General features: G+C 51.6%; 1 protein-coding gene across 2 annotated transcripts; it reads left to right on the forward strand.

Annotated features, from left to right (window-relative positions):
• The first annotated feature begins 6,259 nt into the window (after positions 1–6,259).
• Positions 6,260–13,638, forward strand: LOC116937583 (uncharacterized). 2 transcript variants are annotated; one of them, XM_032944728.2, is made up of 2 exons: positions 6,260–6,354; positions 10,277–13,638. In XM_032944728.2, exon 2 carries the CDS (start codon positions 10,353–10,355, stop codon positions 12,219–12,221), a length of 1,869 nt encoding a protein of 622 aa, XP_032800619.1. In that variant the 5' UTR covers positions 6,260–6,354; positions 10,277–10,352; the 3' UTR covers positions 12,222–13,638. The 2 variants fall into 2 exon arrangements, with proteins under 2 accessions (XP_032800619.1, XP_075919902.1); XM_076063787.1 differs by lacking the exon at positions 6,260–6,354 and adding an exon at positions 6,362–6,887.
• Positions 13,639–17,340: the final 3,702 nt, after the last annotated feature.

Below are 17,340 nucleotides of genomic sequence, written 5' to 3' on the forward strand. Positions count from 1 at the left end.
ATAGAGAATAAACCACCAGTAGACATTAAACCGTGTCGTGTTGTCTCTGTGAGTACGGGGAGGGAGAGGGGTGCTTGGTGTGTTGAGCCTGTGCATTGTGTGGTGTCTTGTGTTTGCGCACGATCATATATTTTGCCCGCGCGTGCGCGTTCGCCGTGCACGTTAACTGTGAGCCTGTGCGTTGTGGTGCCCCGTGTGTTCTGTACGCGTGGGCACTCTCGCCGTTGCGCAGCTTGTGGTTGGCGTGTACAAGAAGGGCACCGCGGCGTATTTGCGAGTTGGTTAGTGCAGCTAGTTAAATCATGCCCGCGCGAGAAACGCGCCAGGGTTAAATGCCAACGCTCCCTAGAGAATGGACCATCTAGGGGTGCAATCGAAGTGGTCCCAACACAAAATGACGATAATAATGGTGAGCGAGTGACCTCCACACAGATTCCGACCACAACACCCAAGGACGCGGTGAGGACGGGCGACTGGTTGCGGGAGCTGGTGGCGGGAATCACAGGGGCCACGTCGCTGGTAGGGCAGATGAACGGACAGCGCACCCGGATTTTACTGGACACGGGAGCGGTGGCCTCACTCGTGAGCGCCACACACTGCAGCGTACTCGGGGTTGATGTGAGCTGCCTGCAGGCGCCCGATCGTGCGCTGCACACGGCGAGTGGAGCCGGGATGGGGTTGCTGGGAAGTCTCCCTTGAGGTCCGTCTTGGACACCAGATGTGCACCCAGGAATTCTATGTCTCGAGTGTGTTGTGCCATGAGTGTATCGCAGGTACAGACCTCCTGGAGAAACTGGGGCTCAACGTGCAGCCCCACCAGCGATGCGCGACGGTGGAAGGCAGCAGGGGCCGACTGTTTATGCGGGTATTTCACCCACACAGTACCCCAGCAATGCTACAACGATGCACCCCGGTAGCTACCATACACCCCCTGCACGCGCGCCACTCTAACGACTCGGTGTTTGCACTCTGGGTTGAGAACCCCGGTCGCCCCGAAGATAACCAGGTCCTAGCCTGGCGAGTCGGCCCGACTCCCCGAGCCGAGGCCGTTCCCCTGCTTGACGCGTTACACGTACCCTGGGCAGAGATACCTAAGAGGGAGGCCGATCAGCTGCGCGGGTTACAGCGGGAGTACGCTGACGTGTTCAGCGAACACGACTTGGACGTGGGTCGGACAGACCTTGTGAAGCACCAAATTGACACCGGTGCCACCCGACCCATTAAAATCCCCGCATACCGAGTGGGCGCACCTGAACGGGGCCAGATTAAAGAGGCAGTCGTAGATATGCTCCGCGACAAGATAATCCAGCCCTCAGCGAGCCCCTGGTCTGCCCCGGTGGTACTAGTGACAAAAAAGGATGGATCGACCCGATTCTGTGTTGATTACTGAAAATTGAACGCAATCACCCTCGGCGACGCCTTTCCCATCCCACGCATCGATGACACCTTTGACAGTCTCGCAGGAGCGCGGTATTTTTCCACCCTCGATCTGGCATCCGGGTACTGGCAGGTGGAGATGGCGGAGGAGGATCAGCCAAAAAACGCATTTACCACCCCGATGGGACTGTTTGAGTTTCGGGTGCTGCCGTTCGGACTCACTAACGTGCCCGTGACGTTCCAGCAGTTGATAGAGTTGGTGATGCGGGGCTTGCAGTGGGAACAATGCCTAATTTACCTGGACGACGTGATAGTGTTCAGTAGGTCTCTGTCTGAGCACTGGTCCAGACTACGGGAGGTATTCCAGCGACTGCGAGCAGCCCATCTCAAGCTCAAACCGTGTAAGTGTTACATTGCACAGCGCGAGGTGGGGTACCTCGGACACCGAGTCAGCGAGGCAGGGGTACGCACCAATCCGGAGAAGGTACGCGCCGTAGTGGATTGGCCACGGCCAAGGAACCTGACTGAGATCAGGTCATTCTTGGGGCTTGCCATCTATTATCGTCGATTTGTAAAGGGATTCAGTGAGATTGCACGCCCCCTCACCCAACTCACATCCCCTAAGAACCCCTGTCAGTGAACGGAGGCCTGCCTTCACTACCCTCAAAGACCACCTTACCCACACCCCCACCCTGGCTTTCCCTGATTTCACCACTGATTTTATTGTGGACACCGATGCCTGCAGCAGTGGGCTGGGCGCGGTGCTGTCACAGGTGCAGGGTGGGACGGAGCGGGTCATCGCATATGCCAGTCGGACCCTGAGCGGGGCTGAGCTGAACTATTGCGTGACCCGTCAAGAACTGTATGCCGTGATCTTCGCGTGTAAACAGTTCCGACCGTATTTGTACGGCAGGAAATGTCGGGTACGCACCGACCATTATGCCCTGCAGTTCCTCCTTACGTTCAAGGAACCACGGGGGCAGATGGCCCGATGGTTGGCGCAGTTGCAGGAGTACAACCTGCAGATCGAGTACCGAGCAGGACGGACACATGCAAACGCGGACGCCTTGTCGAGGCGGCCCGCGGTGTGCGCCGAGACGAGGGCGGAAGAAGCCTGCCCGTGCTTCACAGGGGGACGTTGCCGACAGGCGGCGGACCCCCGGGAGCGCGCTGAAACTAACCCCCCCCCCGAGAGAGAGTATGGTATGCGCCGCAGGGACCCCTGCAGAAGGAGCCGGGAAACCGACGGACCACCCCACCCTGACCAGGCGGATCCAAGAGGGCGTCGGCTGTGCCTTCCCAGGACTGGACGACGAGCAGCTGAGACAGACCCAACAGCGGGACCTGGACCTGGCGGCGGTGGCAGCGGCCCTAAGGGAGAAGAAGAGCGCCCTACCGGGACCCTGGAGTGGCTTGTATATCCGGTTGTGCGTGCGGAACGGGGTGGTGCGAGAGCTAACCGAAGCCGGCCAGCCGGGGTGCATCTGTGTTCCCCCCCACGTGCGACCCCAGCTGCTGAGACTGGTGCACGACCACCCGCTCGGGGGCCATGACGGGGAACGGCGCACTCGGGAGACCCTGCGCCGCCAGTATCTCTGGCCCAAATTAGCACAAGACGTGGCCGCCTGGGTACAGGGCTGCCGCGCGTGCCAGCAGTGCGGACCGAAACCGGCGCGATATCAGGTACCCCTGAGACCGTTCCGCGTCAGTCGAACAAACCAGCTGGTTGGGATCGACCTGCAAGGGCCATTCCCGCAATCCCACCGGGGCAACCGATATATTCTCGTAGCAGTAGAATACTTCACACGCTATCCCATAGCAGTAGCCATCCCCGATAAGATGGCCCTCGTGGTAGCCCGAGCGTTCGTCGAGCACTACGTGCTGAAGCACGGGATCACCGAACGGGTCATTACCGACCAAGATAGTGAGTTTGAGGCCGAGCTGTTCCAGGCGCTGTGCCGCGAGTTCGGAATCCAGAAGGACCGAACCACGGCATACCACCCCCAGGCGAACGATATGGTGGAGCGGATGAACCAGACTCTAGCCGGGAAGCTCAAATGCATGGCGGCCGCAAATCAACAGGACTGGGACGAACACCTCCCCTACGCCCTGTTCGCCTACACCACCACAGTACACACGTCCATGGGCCAGACCCCGTTCCAAATGATGTTTGGCCGTGAGTCTCGTCTACCCATAGATCTGCTGTTCGGTGTCCCCCCACCACAACGGGAGGAGGGGAGCCGCCCAGTGGAACACCTGATGGAGACTCTACGAGGGGCCCGGGACCGGGCCTACCAGCAAGGAGAGGCCGCGCACCAGCGGCAAGAGCAGAGCGCCCGAACCCGAATGGAGCCCCCCTTCTACTCGGCGGGCTCAAAAGTGTGGCTGCACACTCCTCGCGTCGGGGCCGGGCAGGTCGGGAAATTGACCACCTACCTGCGGGGACCCTGGAACGTGGGACGACAGATCTCCCCTTGGACGGTGCTGATTCAGGGGGGAGAGAAGGGCCGGGAGATGGTGGTCAACGTCCGCCGAGTAAAACCATGGAGAGCAGCTCCAGCGGGGGGGGACCCCACCGTTCGAGTACCCCAAAATCCCGGGGTCCCAACGCCCCCCATACTCGGGGGCCTTGCACGGTATATGGGCCCCGAGGGGCCCCGGCCCGGGCCGGGGGAGACGGGGACAATGGCCCTTAAACCCTACCGCCTCTGAGTTCGTTCCCCAGCCCACAGGTGCCGAGGACCGAGAAGGACTGTTGGAGTGGAGGAGGAGACCGCCGCCGGAACCCTGGGAGACGGAGCCACCACCCCCGAGGCCGGCCACAATGACTGGACGAGTCCCGCGGACCCCGCGACGCTACCGCGTGGGGGCAACCCAGGCGAGGTGCTCCAGTCAACCCGGGACGGGGACTGGCACCTCTGGGGGCTATGTGATACCACGACAGCGAAGCCATACCGCCGAGGGCGGGGCCGCCACTGTGCTGCTGCAACAGAGAAGCCACCCGGCTTCCGTCACAGCGCTTTCCCCACCACCCCCCACATAAACACACACATGCACTCACGTAGGGCCTCGTGGGGGGGCACCTGCCCCTGAGTTTTTACCCGAGAGACCCCCTGGTGGGGGTGCTCCACGGTTTCTCAGGGCCAGGGAATTGGCAGAAGCCCTCCCAGGCCAAATGACACTGCGGCGCCGTGGATGAACTTAAAATTGTATGGCCACAGCGAACTCACTGAGAACCGCAATGAGGAAATGCCCAAGGCACACGCAATGACAGGCAGGCGGGGGGCGGGGCGGTGCAGATTGACCTTTAAGGTCTGTAAACGATGTGTGCGATCACCACAAACTGGCACACGATCACCACACACTGGAGCACGATCACCACAAACTGGAGCACGATCACCACAAACTGGCACACATCGGTTAAACAATGGGGGGCGGGGCGTCGGAGAGGGGGGATAATCCGATTGGCCAGGGTCGGGAAATCCGAGGCTGCCGATTGGATAAGGGGCCAGCGGGTCGGCGGCACGTAGGCTTTGAAGTTGAAGCATAAAAAGGGACGGATTTGGGAAGCTGGCGGTTTTGCGCCGGGGGTCAACTGGAGAGAGGGATCGAGGAGTCGTCATCCCCACTGCTACTCGAACGTCCGTGAGACGGGTCAGAGAGCAGCCGGGTCCAGTTTCCCAGCCAAAGCCACGTGCAGCCTCGCCTTTCCGCGGCTTCCTACACCTCGAGGTCGGAGCGTAAGTATAGAGTGGAGAAGTAAGTCCGAGGATAAAATCCCGTAGAGGGGTGAGTAGGGAGAGACTAGGCAAATTGAGCCCTAAACAGCTGGAAGATAGGACAGACCTGCCCTGCTGACCCGCACTAACACGAGTAGATTCATTCTAGTTAAATAGAGAATAAACCACCAGTAGACATTAAACCGTGTCGTGTTGTCTTTGTGAGTACGGGGAGGGAGGGGGGTGCGTGGTGTGGTGAGCCTGTGCGTTGTGTGGTGTCTTGTGTTTGCGCACGTGCGTATATTTGCCCGCGCGTGCGCGTTCGCCGTGCATGTTAACTGTGAGCCTGTGCGTTGTGGTGCCCCGTGTGTTCTGTACGCGTGGGCACTCTCGCCGTTGCGCAGCTCGTGGTTGGCGTGTAAGAGAAGGGCACCGCGGCGTATCTGCGAGTTGGTTAGTGCAACTAGTTAAATCATGCCCCGAGGAGCAGCAGCGAAGGGGGGAGAGCAGGAGGACGGTGGGTCACAGGAGAACGGGGAGACGGGGGGCAGTCTCCCTAACACCGGCAGCTTTTCCAGCTGCTCGTCCGATTTGCCCTCTAACGCTTTGTACCTAAGTTTTGTTCACAACGACGGGTAGCTCTGCTCAGTGGATAATAGAGGCACGGGGTGTAAATTGGTGCTGCACATACAGGCTTTGTAATGTACACACAGTGGCTTTAAATAATCACAGTTGCTATATATTGAGTCAAATTAAATAGCATAAAAAACAACACAAAACTGAAATGATGATAAACGGACAGCCGATCATGTATTTGAGACAGTTAACTTGTCAGTAAAAAACATACACACAAGTGCACACAGTGTACACGTACACACACACATAATGTACACACACTGCACACTCCTCACCACACCGCTTCACTCACCGCGCTTCCTATCTTTCCCCTTTGCGTCCCGAGACCCCAGGGTGAGGAGTAACCCACTAGTGACGTCATGTCACCAAGAGACTCTCACGCCCCCAACACTCTCCTGCGCGTGACATCACGTCTGCTCGGACCCTGCCGATTTCCGTTCCAGTAAAATTCTTGTGGGCAAAGCCACGCCCAATAACGGAACATTATTTATTAAATTATACCGCCGCTCATTGGGAGAGTGGAAACCCCGCTAGTGACGTCATGTCATCTCTCCATCGCCGCCTGCTTTTGCGTGACGTCACGAGATACCAGGAAGCTGCTGCTCCGCTCCTGAGTTCCGAGGTGAGAAGTTAACATCGTGGTGGTTGTCGTTGCTGTTGTTTACCCAGCTACAGCATCGCTCCTCTCTCTCGTAGGGCTATTATTGAGTAGCAGCGAGTATAATCGATGTGCAGGTTGGAATATTACTACGCGGTGACTAGCCATGCGGGTGCCTAGCCATGCGGGGCCTTGCCTCCTGTCCTCGCCTGATTTGCATTTGCTTTAATTCTCTTTTTAAGTTGATTTTGTCTTCACCTGGCCCACTACTTGAAACCATTTTTTTTGTTTATTTCGACTTATTTTAGCAGGTAAAGCCCACTGGACTATATAGCTCTATTTTCAGAAGCGACCTGCCCACAACGAGGTGCCTTGTGGAAATTTATAGCAGCCAAATACTCTAAATGCGTGTTTCTAAATGTGGGGGGAAAAACCGGAGGACCCGGAGAAAAAAATCCACGCCATCACCACGGGGAAAGAGACACGCAGACTGCAAATATGCAGCAGCAGGCGTCAGGATCGGAATCGAACCCACGACCTCCTGTACACAAAGCGAGGTAGTTAACATTTCGCCACCATGGTGCCCACTCCAGTACATTTCCTTAACTGAGTCCAGTACCCATACACCCCACTCAACTTATTGTTACGACTACACTGGGGGTCTTTGTTGCGTGTAACTGTGTATGTGTGAATCGGAACATGCTTGTGTTAATGCGTTTTTTATTTGACTGGTAGTGTAGCTTCACATTCAGGTCCTCCGGTTTTTCCCTCCACATGTAACCTTATTTTTACTTGTATTTTAGCCTGTCTGTGTTAGTGGTTTCGCAGAGCGTGTTGTGTTAGCATGCTGAGCAGCTAACAAGTGTTTGTGTATTTAAATGTGTTTGTGGATTTGTATTTGTTGCGTATGCTATGCCTTACATATTCCAGGAAGTAACCACCCCCTGTGAGTGGTTGGTTGGTCCACCATCTGTTGACTAAGTGTGAGGGGCCATCCAGAGTCTGAGATCAGTTTGGTGCTGGGCATAATTGACCTCCAAAGGAAGCTGCTAAGGGAGCATGGTGATTTTACACATGTTGTAATACAGAACATTATTACACCTGCATACACCAAATTATGTCTGTGGGATTGGACGAAGATCTGACATTAGACCACACTGATTGCAAGATGAGGATTATTCAATATTGGCTTGCCAGACCTGCTGAGAAGAAACTTGCAGAGCCCCATTATGGTAACTGGCCAGGGCAGTTGTCATATTTTCTTTCTATCTGTTGGCTACAGCACAGATGTGTGGTGTAGTTATTTCTTGACACCAAGGACACTTGTAGATCCACACGGAGATGGAGCTTCATGTAAGGGCTTGCGCCAGTTGTTTATTTAACATCTTCACACACGACTCTGTGTACTGCACACTCACTGCCTAGCCACACTCTACACTCCAGGGGAAGGGTACTGGGGATTCCTGAGCACACCCACAGGCAACCCTAGCCTGGTGCTCATTTCCCCCTACCCTGGGTCCCATCGCTCCCCCAGGGGAAGGGTATTGGGAGGTCCCTAGCACACCCAAAGACTACCCTTGCTTGGTGCTAATTCCCCCTACCCTGGGTCCCATCGCTCCCCCAGGGGAAGGGTACTGGAAGGTCCCTAGCCACGAACAGGCTACCCTAATCTGGTGCTAATTTCCCCCTACCCTGGGTCCCGACTTCCATCCTCACGTTTACGGCTCCCGACGACGACCTCGTTCACGTCACGGGTCCCAGCCTAAATACCCCAGGGGGACATGACATCACCGCCCCGCGCCGCCGTGCATGACGTCACTCTTTGACGTCACTGCACTGGAGCGGTGGCTCAGTGAACTGCATTATGAACCCAACAAATACTGATATTTTAACGCACGCAAACAACAGGAGGATTCAAGAACAATGTGCATGCATAATGTACATTACCATACAGTGAGGGAAAAAAGTATTTGATCCCCTTCTGATTTTGTACGTTTGCCCACTGACAAAGAAATGATCAGTATATAATTTTAATGGTAGGTTTATTTTAACAGAGACAGAATAACAACAACAAAATCCAGAAAAACGCATGTCAAAAATGTTATACTTTGATTTGCATTTTAATGAGGGAAATAAGTATTTCACCCCTCTGGAAAACATGACTTAGTACTTGGTGGCAAAACCCTTGTTGGCAATCACAGAGGTCAGACGTTTCTTGTAGTTGGCCACTAGGTTTGCACACATCTCAGGAGGGATTTTGTCCCACTCCTCTTTGCAGATCTTCTCCAAGTCATTAAGGTTTCGAGGCTGATGTTTGGCAACTCGAACCTTCAGCTCCCTCCACAGATTTTCTATGGGATTAAGGTCTGGAGACTGGCTAGGCCACTCCAGGACCTTAATGTGCTTCTTCTTGAGCCACTCCTTTGTTGCCTTGGCCGTGTGTTTTGGGTCATTATGCTGGAATACCCATCCACGACCCATTTTCAATGCCCTGGCTGAGGGAAGGAGGTTCTCACCCAAGATTTGACGGTACATGGCCCCGTCCTTCGTCCCTTTGATGCGGTGAAGTTGTTCTGTTCCCTTAGCAGAAAAACACCCCCAATGCATAATGTTTCCACCTCCATGTTTGACGGTGGGGATGGTGTTCTTCGGGTCATAGGCAGCGTTCCTCCTCCTCCAAACACGGCGAGTTGAGTTGATGCCAAAGAGCTCCATTTTGGTCTCATCTGACCACAACACTTTCACCCAGTTGTCCTCTGAATCATTCAGATGTTCATTGGCAAACTTCAGACGGGCATGTATATGTGCTTTCTTGAGCAGGGGGACCTTGCAGGCGCTGCAGGATTTCAGTCCTTCACGGCATAGTGTGTTACCAATTATTTTCTTGGTGACTATGGTCCCAGCTGCCTTGAGGTCATTGACAAGATCCTCCCGTGTAGTTCTTGGCTGATTCCTCACCGTTCTCATGATCATTGCAACTCCACGAGGTGAGATCTTGCATGGAGCCCCAGGCCGAGGGAGATTGACAGTTATTTTGTGTTTCTTCCATTTGCGAATAATCGCACCAACTGTTGTCACCTTCTCACCAAGCTGCTTGGCAATGGTCTTGTAGCCCATTCCAGCCTTGTGTAGGTCTACAATCTTGTCCCTGACATCCTTGGAGAGCTCTTTGGTCTTGGCCATGGTGGAGAGTTTGGAATCTGATTGATTGATTGCTTCTGTGGACAGTTGTCTTTTATACAGGTAACAAGCTGAGATTAGGAGCACTCCCTTTAAGAGTGTGCTCCTAATCTCAGCTCGTTACCTGTATAAAAGACACCTGGGAGCCAGAAATCTTTCTGATTGAAAGGGGGTCAAATACTTATTTCCCTCATTAAAATGCAAATCAATTTATAACATTTTTAACATGCGTTTTTCTGGATTTTTTTGTTGTTATTCTGTCTCTCATTGTTCAAATAAACCTACCATTAAAATTATAGACTGATCATTTCTTCGTCAGTGGGCAAATGTACAAAATCAGCAGGGGATCAAATACTTTTTTCCCTCACTGTCTGAATAACTCCACCAGTAATGGATACCGATTATATGCATTCATTAACCCCCCCCCCCCTTCGCATATGAAAGGCTCACTAGTGACGTCATCACATCTATTTAACGAGCAAAACCGGATTTCTCAAAAAAGCTGGCTGTGCACCTGATGATGGTAGTTAATTACTGGTGAAAGATCGTACTCAGATTGTAAATGTTGTGGATTTGCTCTCTTAACACACCAACATGAAGTACTAGTAACAAATTGGCATGTTCTGTTTCTGACAAACTTTACTCATTGGCTGTCAGGTGGTGGGTTTAATGACACTGATCTTTATGCAATGTAACCCAAAAAAACTATTGTGATTTGATGTTTTCTGTCTGCATCGGCCACTTCCTCTGCCACTTTGCTCTGCAGAATTGGTCTGATGGAGTAAAGACACTCACCAGAGCTCCATACAAAGAGGCACCAATGTGATCAGTCTCCTTACAGCATGGATTACACTGGAAACTTGAAACAACACCAGGGAACACGCACAGGAGTGAAACCATTCAAGTGTACTGTGTGTGGAAAGACATTTGCTCGTTCAACAACCCTTCAGAACCACCAGAGAACACACACGGGAGAGAAATCTATCAAGTGCGCTGTGTGTCGGAGAGCATTTGGATCGTTATCAATTCTTCATGACCACCGGAGAACACACATTGGAGAGAAACCTTTCAAGTGCACCGTGTGTGGAAAGTCATTTGCACAGTCAACACATCTTAGAACGCACCAGAGAACACACACAGGAGAGAAACCTTTCAAGTGCACTGTGTGCGGTAAGACATTCGCTCATTCAACAACTGTTCAGAATCACCAGAGAACACACACTGGAGAGAAACCATATAAGTGCACTCTGTGTGGGAAGGCATTTTCACTATCTTCACATCTTCAATACCACCAAAGAACACACACAGGTGACAAGCCCTTCACGTGCACTGTGTGCGGGAAGACATTTGCTCGTTCGACAACTCTTCAGATCCACCAGAGAACACACACTGGAGAGAAACCTTTCAAGTGCACTGTGTGTGAGAGAGCATTTGGATCGTTAACAATTCTTAACGACCACCAGAGAACACACACAGGAGAGAAACCTTTCAAGTGCACTGTATGCAGAAAGACATTTGCTCATTCACCAACCCTTCAGAACCACAAGAGAACACACACGGGAGAGAAACCTTTCATGTGCACTTTGTGTGGGAAGTCATTTGCACAGTCAACACATCTTAAAACACACCAGCGAACACACACAGGAGAGAAACCTTTCAAGTGCACTGTGTGTGGGAAGACATTTGCTCGTTCAACAACTCTTAAGAATCACCAGAGAACTCACACAGGCGAGAAACCATTTAAGTGCACTGTGTGTGGGAAAGCTTTTACACTGTCTTCACATCTTCAATACCACCAAAGAACACACACAGGTGACAAGCCCTTCAAGTGCACTGTGTGCGGGAAGACATTTGCTCGTTCAACAACTCTTCAGATCCACCAGAGAACACACACGGGAGAGAAACCTTTCAAGTGCACTGTGTGTGAGAGAGCATTTGGATCTTTAACAATTCTTAATGACCACCAGAGAACACACACAGGAGAGAAACCTTTCAAGTGCACTGTATGCAGAAAAACATTTTCTCATTCACCAACCCTTCAGAACCACAAGAGAACACACACAGGAGAGAAACCTTTCATGTGCACTTCGTGTGGGAAATCGTTTGCACAGTCAACACATCTTAGAACGCACCAGCGAACACACACAGGAGAGAAACCTTTCAAGTGCACTGTGTGTGGGAAGACATTTGCTCGTTCAACAACTCTTAAGAACCACCAGAGAACTCACACAGGCGAAAAACCGTTCAAGTGCACTGTGTGTGGGAAGTCGTTTGCACAGTCACCACATCTTATAAAACACCAGAGAACACACACAGGAGAGAAACCCTTTCTGTACACTGTGTGTGGGAAGGCTTTTCAACAGTTATGCGATCAAAACAAGCATCAAAAGATTCGCAAGGGAATGACTCTATTGGCCTGTGAAAGGCCAAGTGCTGCAATGAGTCCATCCCTCGTGATACAAGAACCAGAAGTGAAGCCCATATTGGATGCTTTGAAAGGAATCAAGGTGAAATGTGAAGAAGTGGTGAAATATGAAGATGAAGATTCAACTACAAAATCTGACCTCCACATCGATGGAGGCAGCGTGAAACAAGAGGAGAATTCTGACTCTGAGGCACAGCGAGGCAATTCCCTCCAGTTTGTGGATGTGGAGGTGTGGGTGGACTTTTTATACAATACAGAGTCAAATGGAGTCCAGGTGGATGTGTAACCATGAGCTTGAGACAAAGCTCCAATGCATCCACCTTTGTTACAGGCCTTTTGAATGAAAATAATGTGAAGTTGAACACTCGATTCCTAGGTCCAACCTGCAGAGTAGTAGCGGCCAATGTTTGTGTACCTGTAGGTTGGGTAGATGCATAACCAGGAGTGAGAGACAAAGCTCCAAATCATTCTCTACATTATAATAATTTTTGTATTTATATGGTACTTGCTTAATCGCCTCAGCAACTCAGTGTTTTGTAACATAGCTCATCTCCAACACTCGAAGGGTGCCCCCAAGTGGCAGCTGCCTCTGAGGAGTACAAAGCGATCCTCCACCGGCCTGCATGTTGGCATGAGTCTGTCAATAGGAGGCAATTATTGATGTGTAATCCCAGTTGTCATTTGTGGATAATGTTTAGAATTCGGCAAAATTTTGCGGATGAAGCCAGCATACAATGGCCTACTTGTTTTTGAATGACAATAGTATATTTCAACATCCACTGTTAAGTAGACAAATCAAAATGTGCACTTCCTGGAGTAAACCGGGGTGCCTGTCGGATTTGAACCCTGAACCTCTGCAACAAATCGAGAATGCACTACCACTTACCTGAATCTTGAGTGCCGCAAGTGTAGTAGGAGATCAACTTACTGGAAATACGATGTAATGGGATGCAGCACATTTCAGTGCAGTAATACAATTTTGTTAATGCCAGTGGGTAATTTAGAATGAGAATCTAATGAATATTTGTCTAAATTGTTTGCATACAGGTAACATTTTGTCTATAAGGGCCAAATATGGAATCCGTGATTGACTGGACAAAAGTGTGTGTTTGGTAGTAACCTGTAAAGTGAATTTACGTGAGAACTGTTCTCGTGATACAAGTCAAAGAGTATTTATTTGTGATTCAGGAAGAATCTGCCTCTAGAGCAACTCATTGTATTTGAAATAAGGAACATAGTCGGATAATTCATCAGTTACAAGGCAGAGCACTTAAAACGTATAGGAGATATTCTCCACAACAACATTTTATAATTTAATGCCTTATATAGATTTTGTCAAGCTCGGTCTAGAAACGGTCCTTGCTGAGGAACATGAGGACATTCACAACTATCGGCTGAAGCAAGCCCGAATGCTGTTGAGACACTCTACACCAAAAGCGGTTCAAAGTTGGCTTGCACTGAATCAATGCTGCAGAAAATATGCACTCACAGAAGGCCGTGAGATTTATAATTTGTTTAAAACATTCCTTTCCTGGAGAGACCGATAAATGAAAAACATCGTGTCTGCCGTTTAGTTTCATAGCAAGGAGGTTATTTTAAGAGCGCATTTGAAAGCATAACGTTTTTTCTTATAGCCTAGGTTTCATTTGATTTCTATCTCTGTTTAAATATATATTTTTAATAAAATGTGTCCTTCAATGTCACACCTTGTTTACCATATGTTTACTTAAATATGTAGAAGCTTTCTATGGAGACGTCACCTCAAAGTCACGGGTAGGTGATGTCAGAGCCTCCCTCTCTCTGGCTTGTGACATCACCAAGAGCAAAACTCGCCTCCACGGGATGTGATGATTGTGCACTTGTAATGCATTCGTACGGTCATCAAATCTTGACAGACACCACAGAACACGCACAGAATAGGAGTCCATCACATGTACTATGTGGTAAGACGTTTGCACGGTCATCAAATCTTCACAACTGCCAGGACATACACATTTTAAAAAACCCAATCAAGTACACTGTTCAAAGGCCTTTGAAGTGTTGAAGCCGAAACACAAGGGAGATCCACAAGGAGCAGAATCTGAAATCGACATGTGGTAGTCAAAGTGCCACAGTGAGCCCATCTCTTGTAACAAAATAACCAGAAGAGCATTACAGCATGGATACATGGCCAGGGGTGAAGTTGAAATGTAAGGACTCCAGGGTTTAACCTCCAGGTCATCAATGGGAGCAGCATTAAGCTGGAGGAGAGCGTGGACTGAGGGAGCCCACGACAAATCTCAGCTGTTTGTGGAAGTGGAGGTTTGGGTCGACTTTTTGGACACTAGAGTAAGAGCAGCCAGCATATGTGACCATACATGTTGGGTAGATCTGTAACCAGGACCGTGATTTGTGGAATCCATGTCCTTGTTGCAACAATATATTACAATGTGGCCACTAGCCATGCAGAACTGATCTGCAACACTTAACACTATTGTTGTCTTTGATTATGTAGTTTGTCTTCGTCTATGATTACTTCACTTCAATGTGGGGCTTAACCTATGCAGGTGTAATGATTATGCTGATTCTCGGCCATGAGTGTGAAATACGAGTGTAAAAACAACAGACAGTACACACGTGAGCGACCACAACGGGGGGATAACTGGGCCAAGGGTCAAAGTGAGGATCGAACTGGAAGCTCCTGGAACCCGTGAGAGAGTTCAAGAAGAGGGGCGTAGCCAAGGGCGGAGCTTGGCCATGCTGGGTGCGGGGTTCGTGGCTGTCGGGATTCTGGGTCCTGGCTGTCATCGTCGCTGCCGTCGCTGTCTCTTCGTCGCCGTTGTCAATATAGTTAGCCATCTATATAGTCGGACGTCGCCATTGTCGCTATGTGGTCGGCCAGTTATGTAGAGTTGGCGCTATATTCTACACTGTAACCGTGTTATGAAGTTGTAGTCGTAAGTCGGAATAAATAATTAAAACGCCCTCTACAGTTCGTGTCTCTGAAGTCAATACATTACATTTGGTGCTAGAAAAGTAAAAAAAAGTCGAGGTACCACAAGAAAAGAAACCCACCTTGTAGCTACTTCAGACAAGGATGCGGACGACGTGGAGACCCCCCAGGCAGTCCCGGGAGCCGCGGTCCCAGTGAGCAAGTCTGCGGCCGCGGGATGATTATCGCCAGAGACAGAGGACGTGGGAGGCCGCGCCTCCACAGCCACAAGCCACGGAAGGATGGCGGGAGGTGGCAGCTCAGCTGGATCTCCTGCGGGCGACCGTCGCACAGCTCGTCATGCTAATGAGCACGACCGCGACCAGTGGAGGAGCGATGGGGATGGAGCCCAAAGTTCCGCCAGAGGGAGTGGGGCGAGCGCCAGCTGCCGGGGTTCCCGTGGTGGAGTCCACGCATCCATTGGCTGCCATTTCAGTTGGCGCGGAGGCGACGCGACCGAGCGCTGCCATTTTACAAAAAGCATCGGAGGCGGTGGAGGTACCAGCGATTCCGGCAGCGAGGAAAAAACGACTGACCGACCCCGGAAAATGCTGCCATCCAGAGAATTAATTGCAGCGGGGGGTGACTGGAGCGCTTTTACCCGTCGCTTCGAGGCAGCCTACTTATCCGTGGATTGGACGGAGGATGAGGATGAGGCCTTGCGGGCCCTGCCGACTGCACTGGATGATGACGCTCTTACAGCGTTCTGGGCTATTCCCGACGAGAGGCAACCCACTCTTCAACAGGCGTACAAGGAGATGTTAGCCGTCTACGGTCAACCTTCCAACACGCGGAAGAAATTCCTGCAGCGGAGGTGAGGGAAGGCCCTTACGCCCCTCGCTTAGTGCAGTGCGCTTTTTGCGCTGGGGCAGGCAGCATACCCACGGATGGATCAGACTCCCTTATGAAGAATATGTTGGGGTTGGCCCAGGAGATGGGGATCGTGCTGCCGGTGGTTGAGGACATGCAGACGTCCCGGTGGGTCGCCAGATGCCTGCAGGTTCATGAGAACATGCGATGGTGGTTCCAGATGGCGGCGTGGTTAGGGGAACCCGGGCCGGCCAATACCTCGGCCACCCGGTTGGCACGGTGCGCCCAGAGAGGAGGCGACCCGGCAGCTGCGGAGACCCGTGGTCACCTGCATCCGATGCGGACAGCTGGGACATTTTGCGTGGGGATGCCAGAACGATGGCCCTACAGAAACAGCATTGCCGACATCCTCCGTCCCGCCGAGAGCCACGTCCCAGCCCCGACGGGCGAGTCGTGACACATCGGACACCCGGCCCTTATCACCATCTCATGCATCCAGAATCCCTGAGGTAATTTCCACCCTCATCCTCTTGTTAGGGTGCGTGAACAGCAGGCTGACCCTGAGGCGGAAGTCTTAACACCATCCAATATGGCGACCCATGGCCTTACGCTGGTGGGTGCGCAGACAATCCTTCAAATGAACCAGGAGCCAGTCTTGAACATAGGAGTGGGAAGAGCTGTGGTCCAAGCAGGTATGGTGTTGGATCACGCGGCGGCCACGTGGTACGAGGTGGTCGAAACCACGCAAGAGGAAGTCGTTTGAGTGGTGGAACAGAGAGCCGAGTTGGACGGGGCATGGGCAGAGAAGTGTCAGGAGAACCAAAATTTATCCCCAGCAGAATGAGTTGCGATCGCTGCTGCGTGAATTTTAGGACGTTTTTAGCAAAAGTAAATTTGATATCGACCGTACCTGCCATGCTGTAACGCCACATTGATACGGGCGATACAGCCCCGATTCGTCAGAAACCATATCAGTTGAGCCCGCTGAAAAAAGACCACATACAGCAGGCGCTGAAGGAAATGTTGGCCGTTGACATTATTTCTCCCTCAATTAGCCCTTGGGGAGCCCCCGTGGTGTTAAGTGAAAAAGCACGATGGCAGTCTGCGCTTTTCCGTCAATTTTCCCCATGGGATTGCACTCAGCGCCTGCCACATTTCAGAGACTGATGGAATTGGTCCTGGCAGGCCTGCAATCGGACTCGTGCCTCATTTATCTAGACGACATCATTGTGTTTGGGCGCACTTTTGCAGTGGTTGCATTCTGTGTTATCCGGGGTACGATCAGCAAATCTCAAATCAAAACCCGGTAAATGCCATTTGCAAACTATGGTACGATATTTGGGCCAGATTGAGTTTTTCCGGAATAGCCACACATTCGAACAAAACGGCGTGTGTATGCAATTGGCCAACCCCAAAGTCTGGGTGACGTGCACAGTTTTGTGGGGTTTGCATCCTATTACCGATGATTTGTTCCGCCGTTCGTGACGGTTTCTAAACCTCTCCAGGCTCTGACCGCCAATAACCATAAGTTTAGATGGGGGGAGGAGGAGGAGGCTGCGTTTTTTGTACTACGTGATCGCCTTTCCAATGCACCTCCTCTTGACTATCTGGATTTATCCCTGCC

Source organism: Petromyzon marinus, unplaced genomic scaffold (assembly GCF_048934315.1).
Source record: "Petromyzon marinus isolate PM22_M1 ecotype Great Lakes invasive population unplaced genomic scaffold, UKy_Petmar_22M1.pri1.0 PM_Scaffold_19, whole genome shotgun sequence".
NCBI classification, from domain to species: Eukaryota; Metazoa; Chordata; class Hyperoartia; order Petromyzontiformes; family Petromyzontidae; genus Petromyzon; species Petromyzon marinus.

What these genes read in the sequence shown, in the direction of transcription:
- LOC116937583 (XM_032944728.2), top strand. Translation starts at nt 10,353, where the DNA reads ATGGATTACACTGGAAACTTGAAACAACACCAGGGAACACGCACAGGA.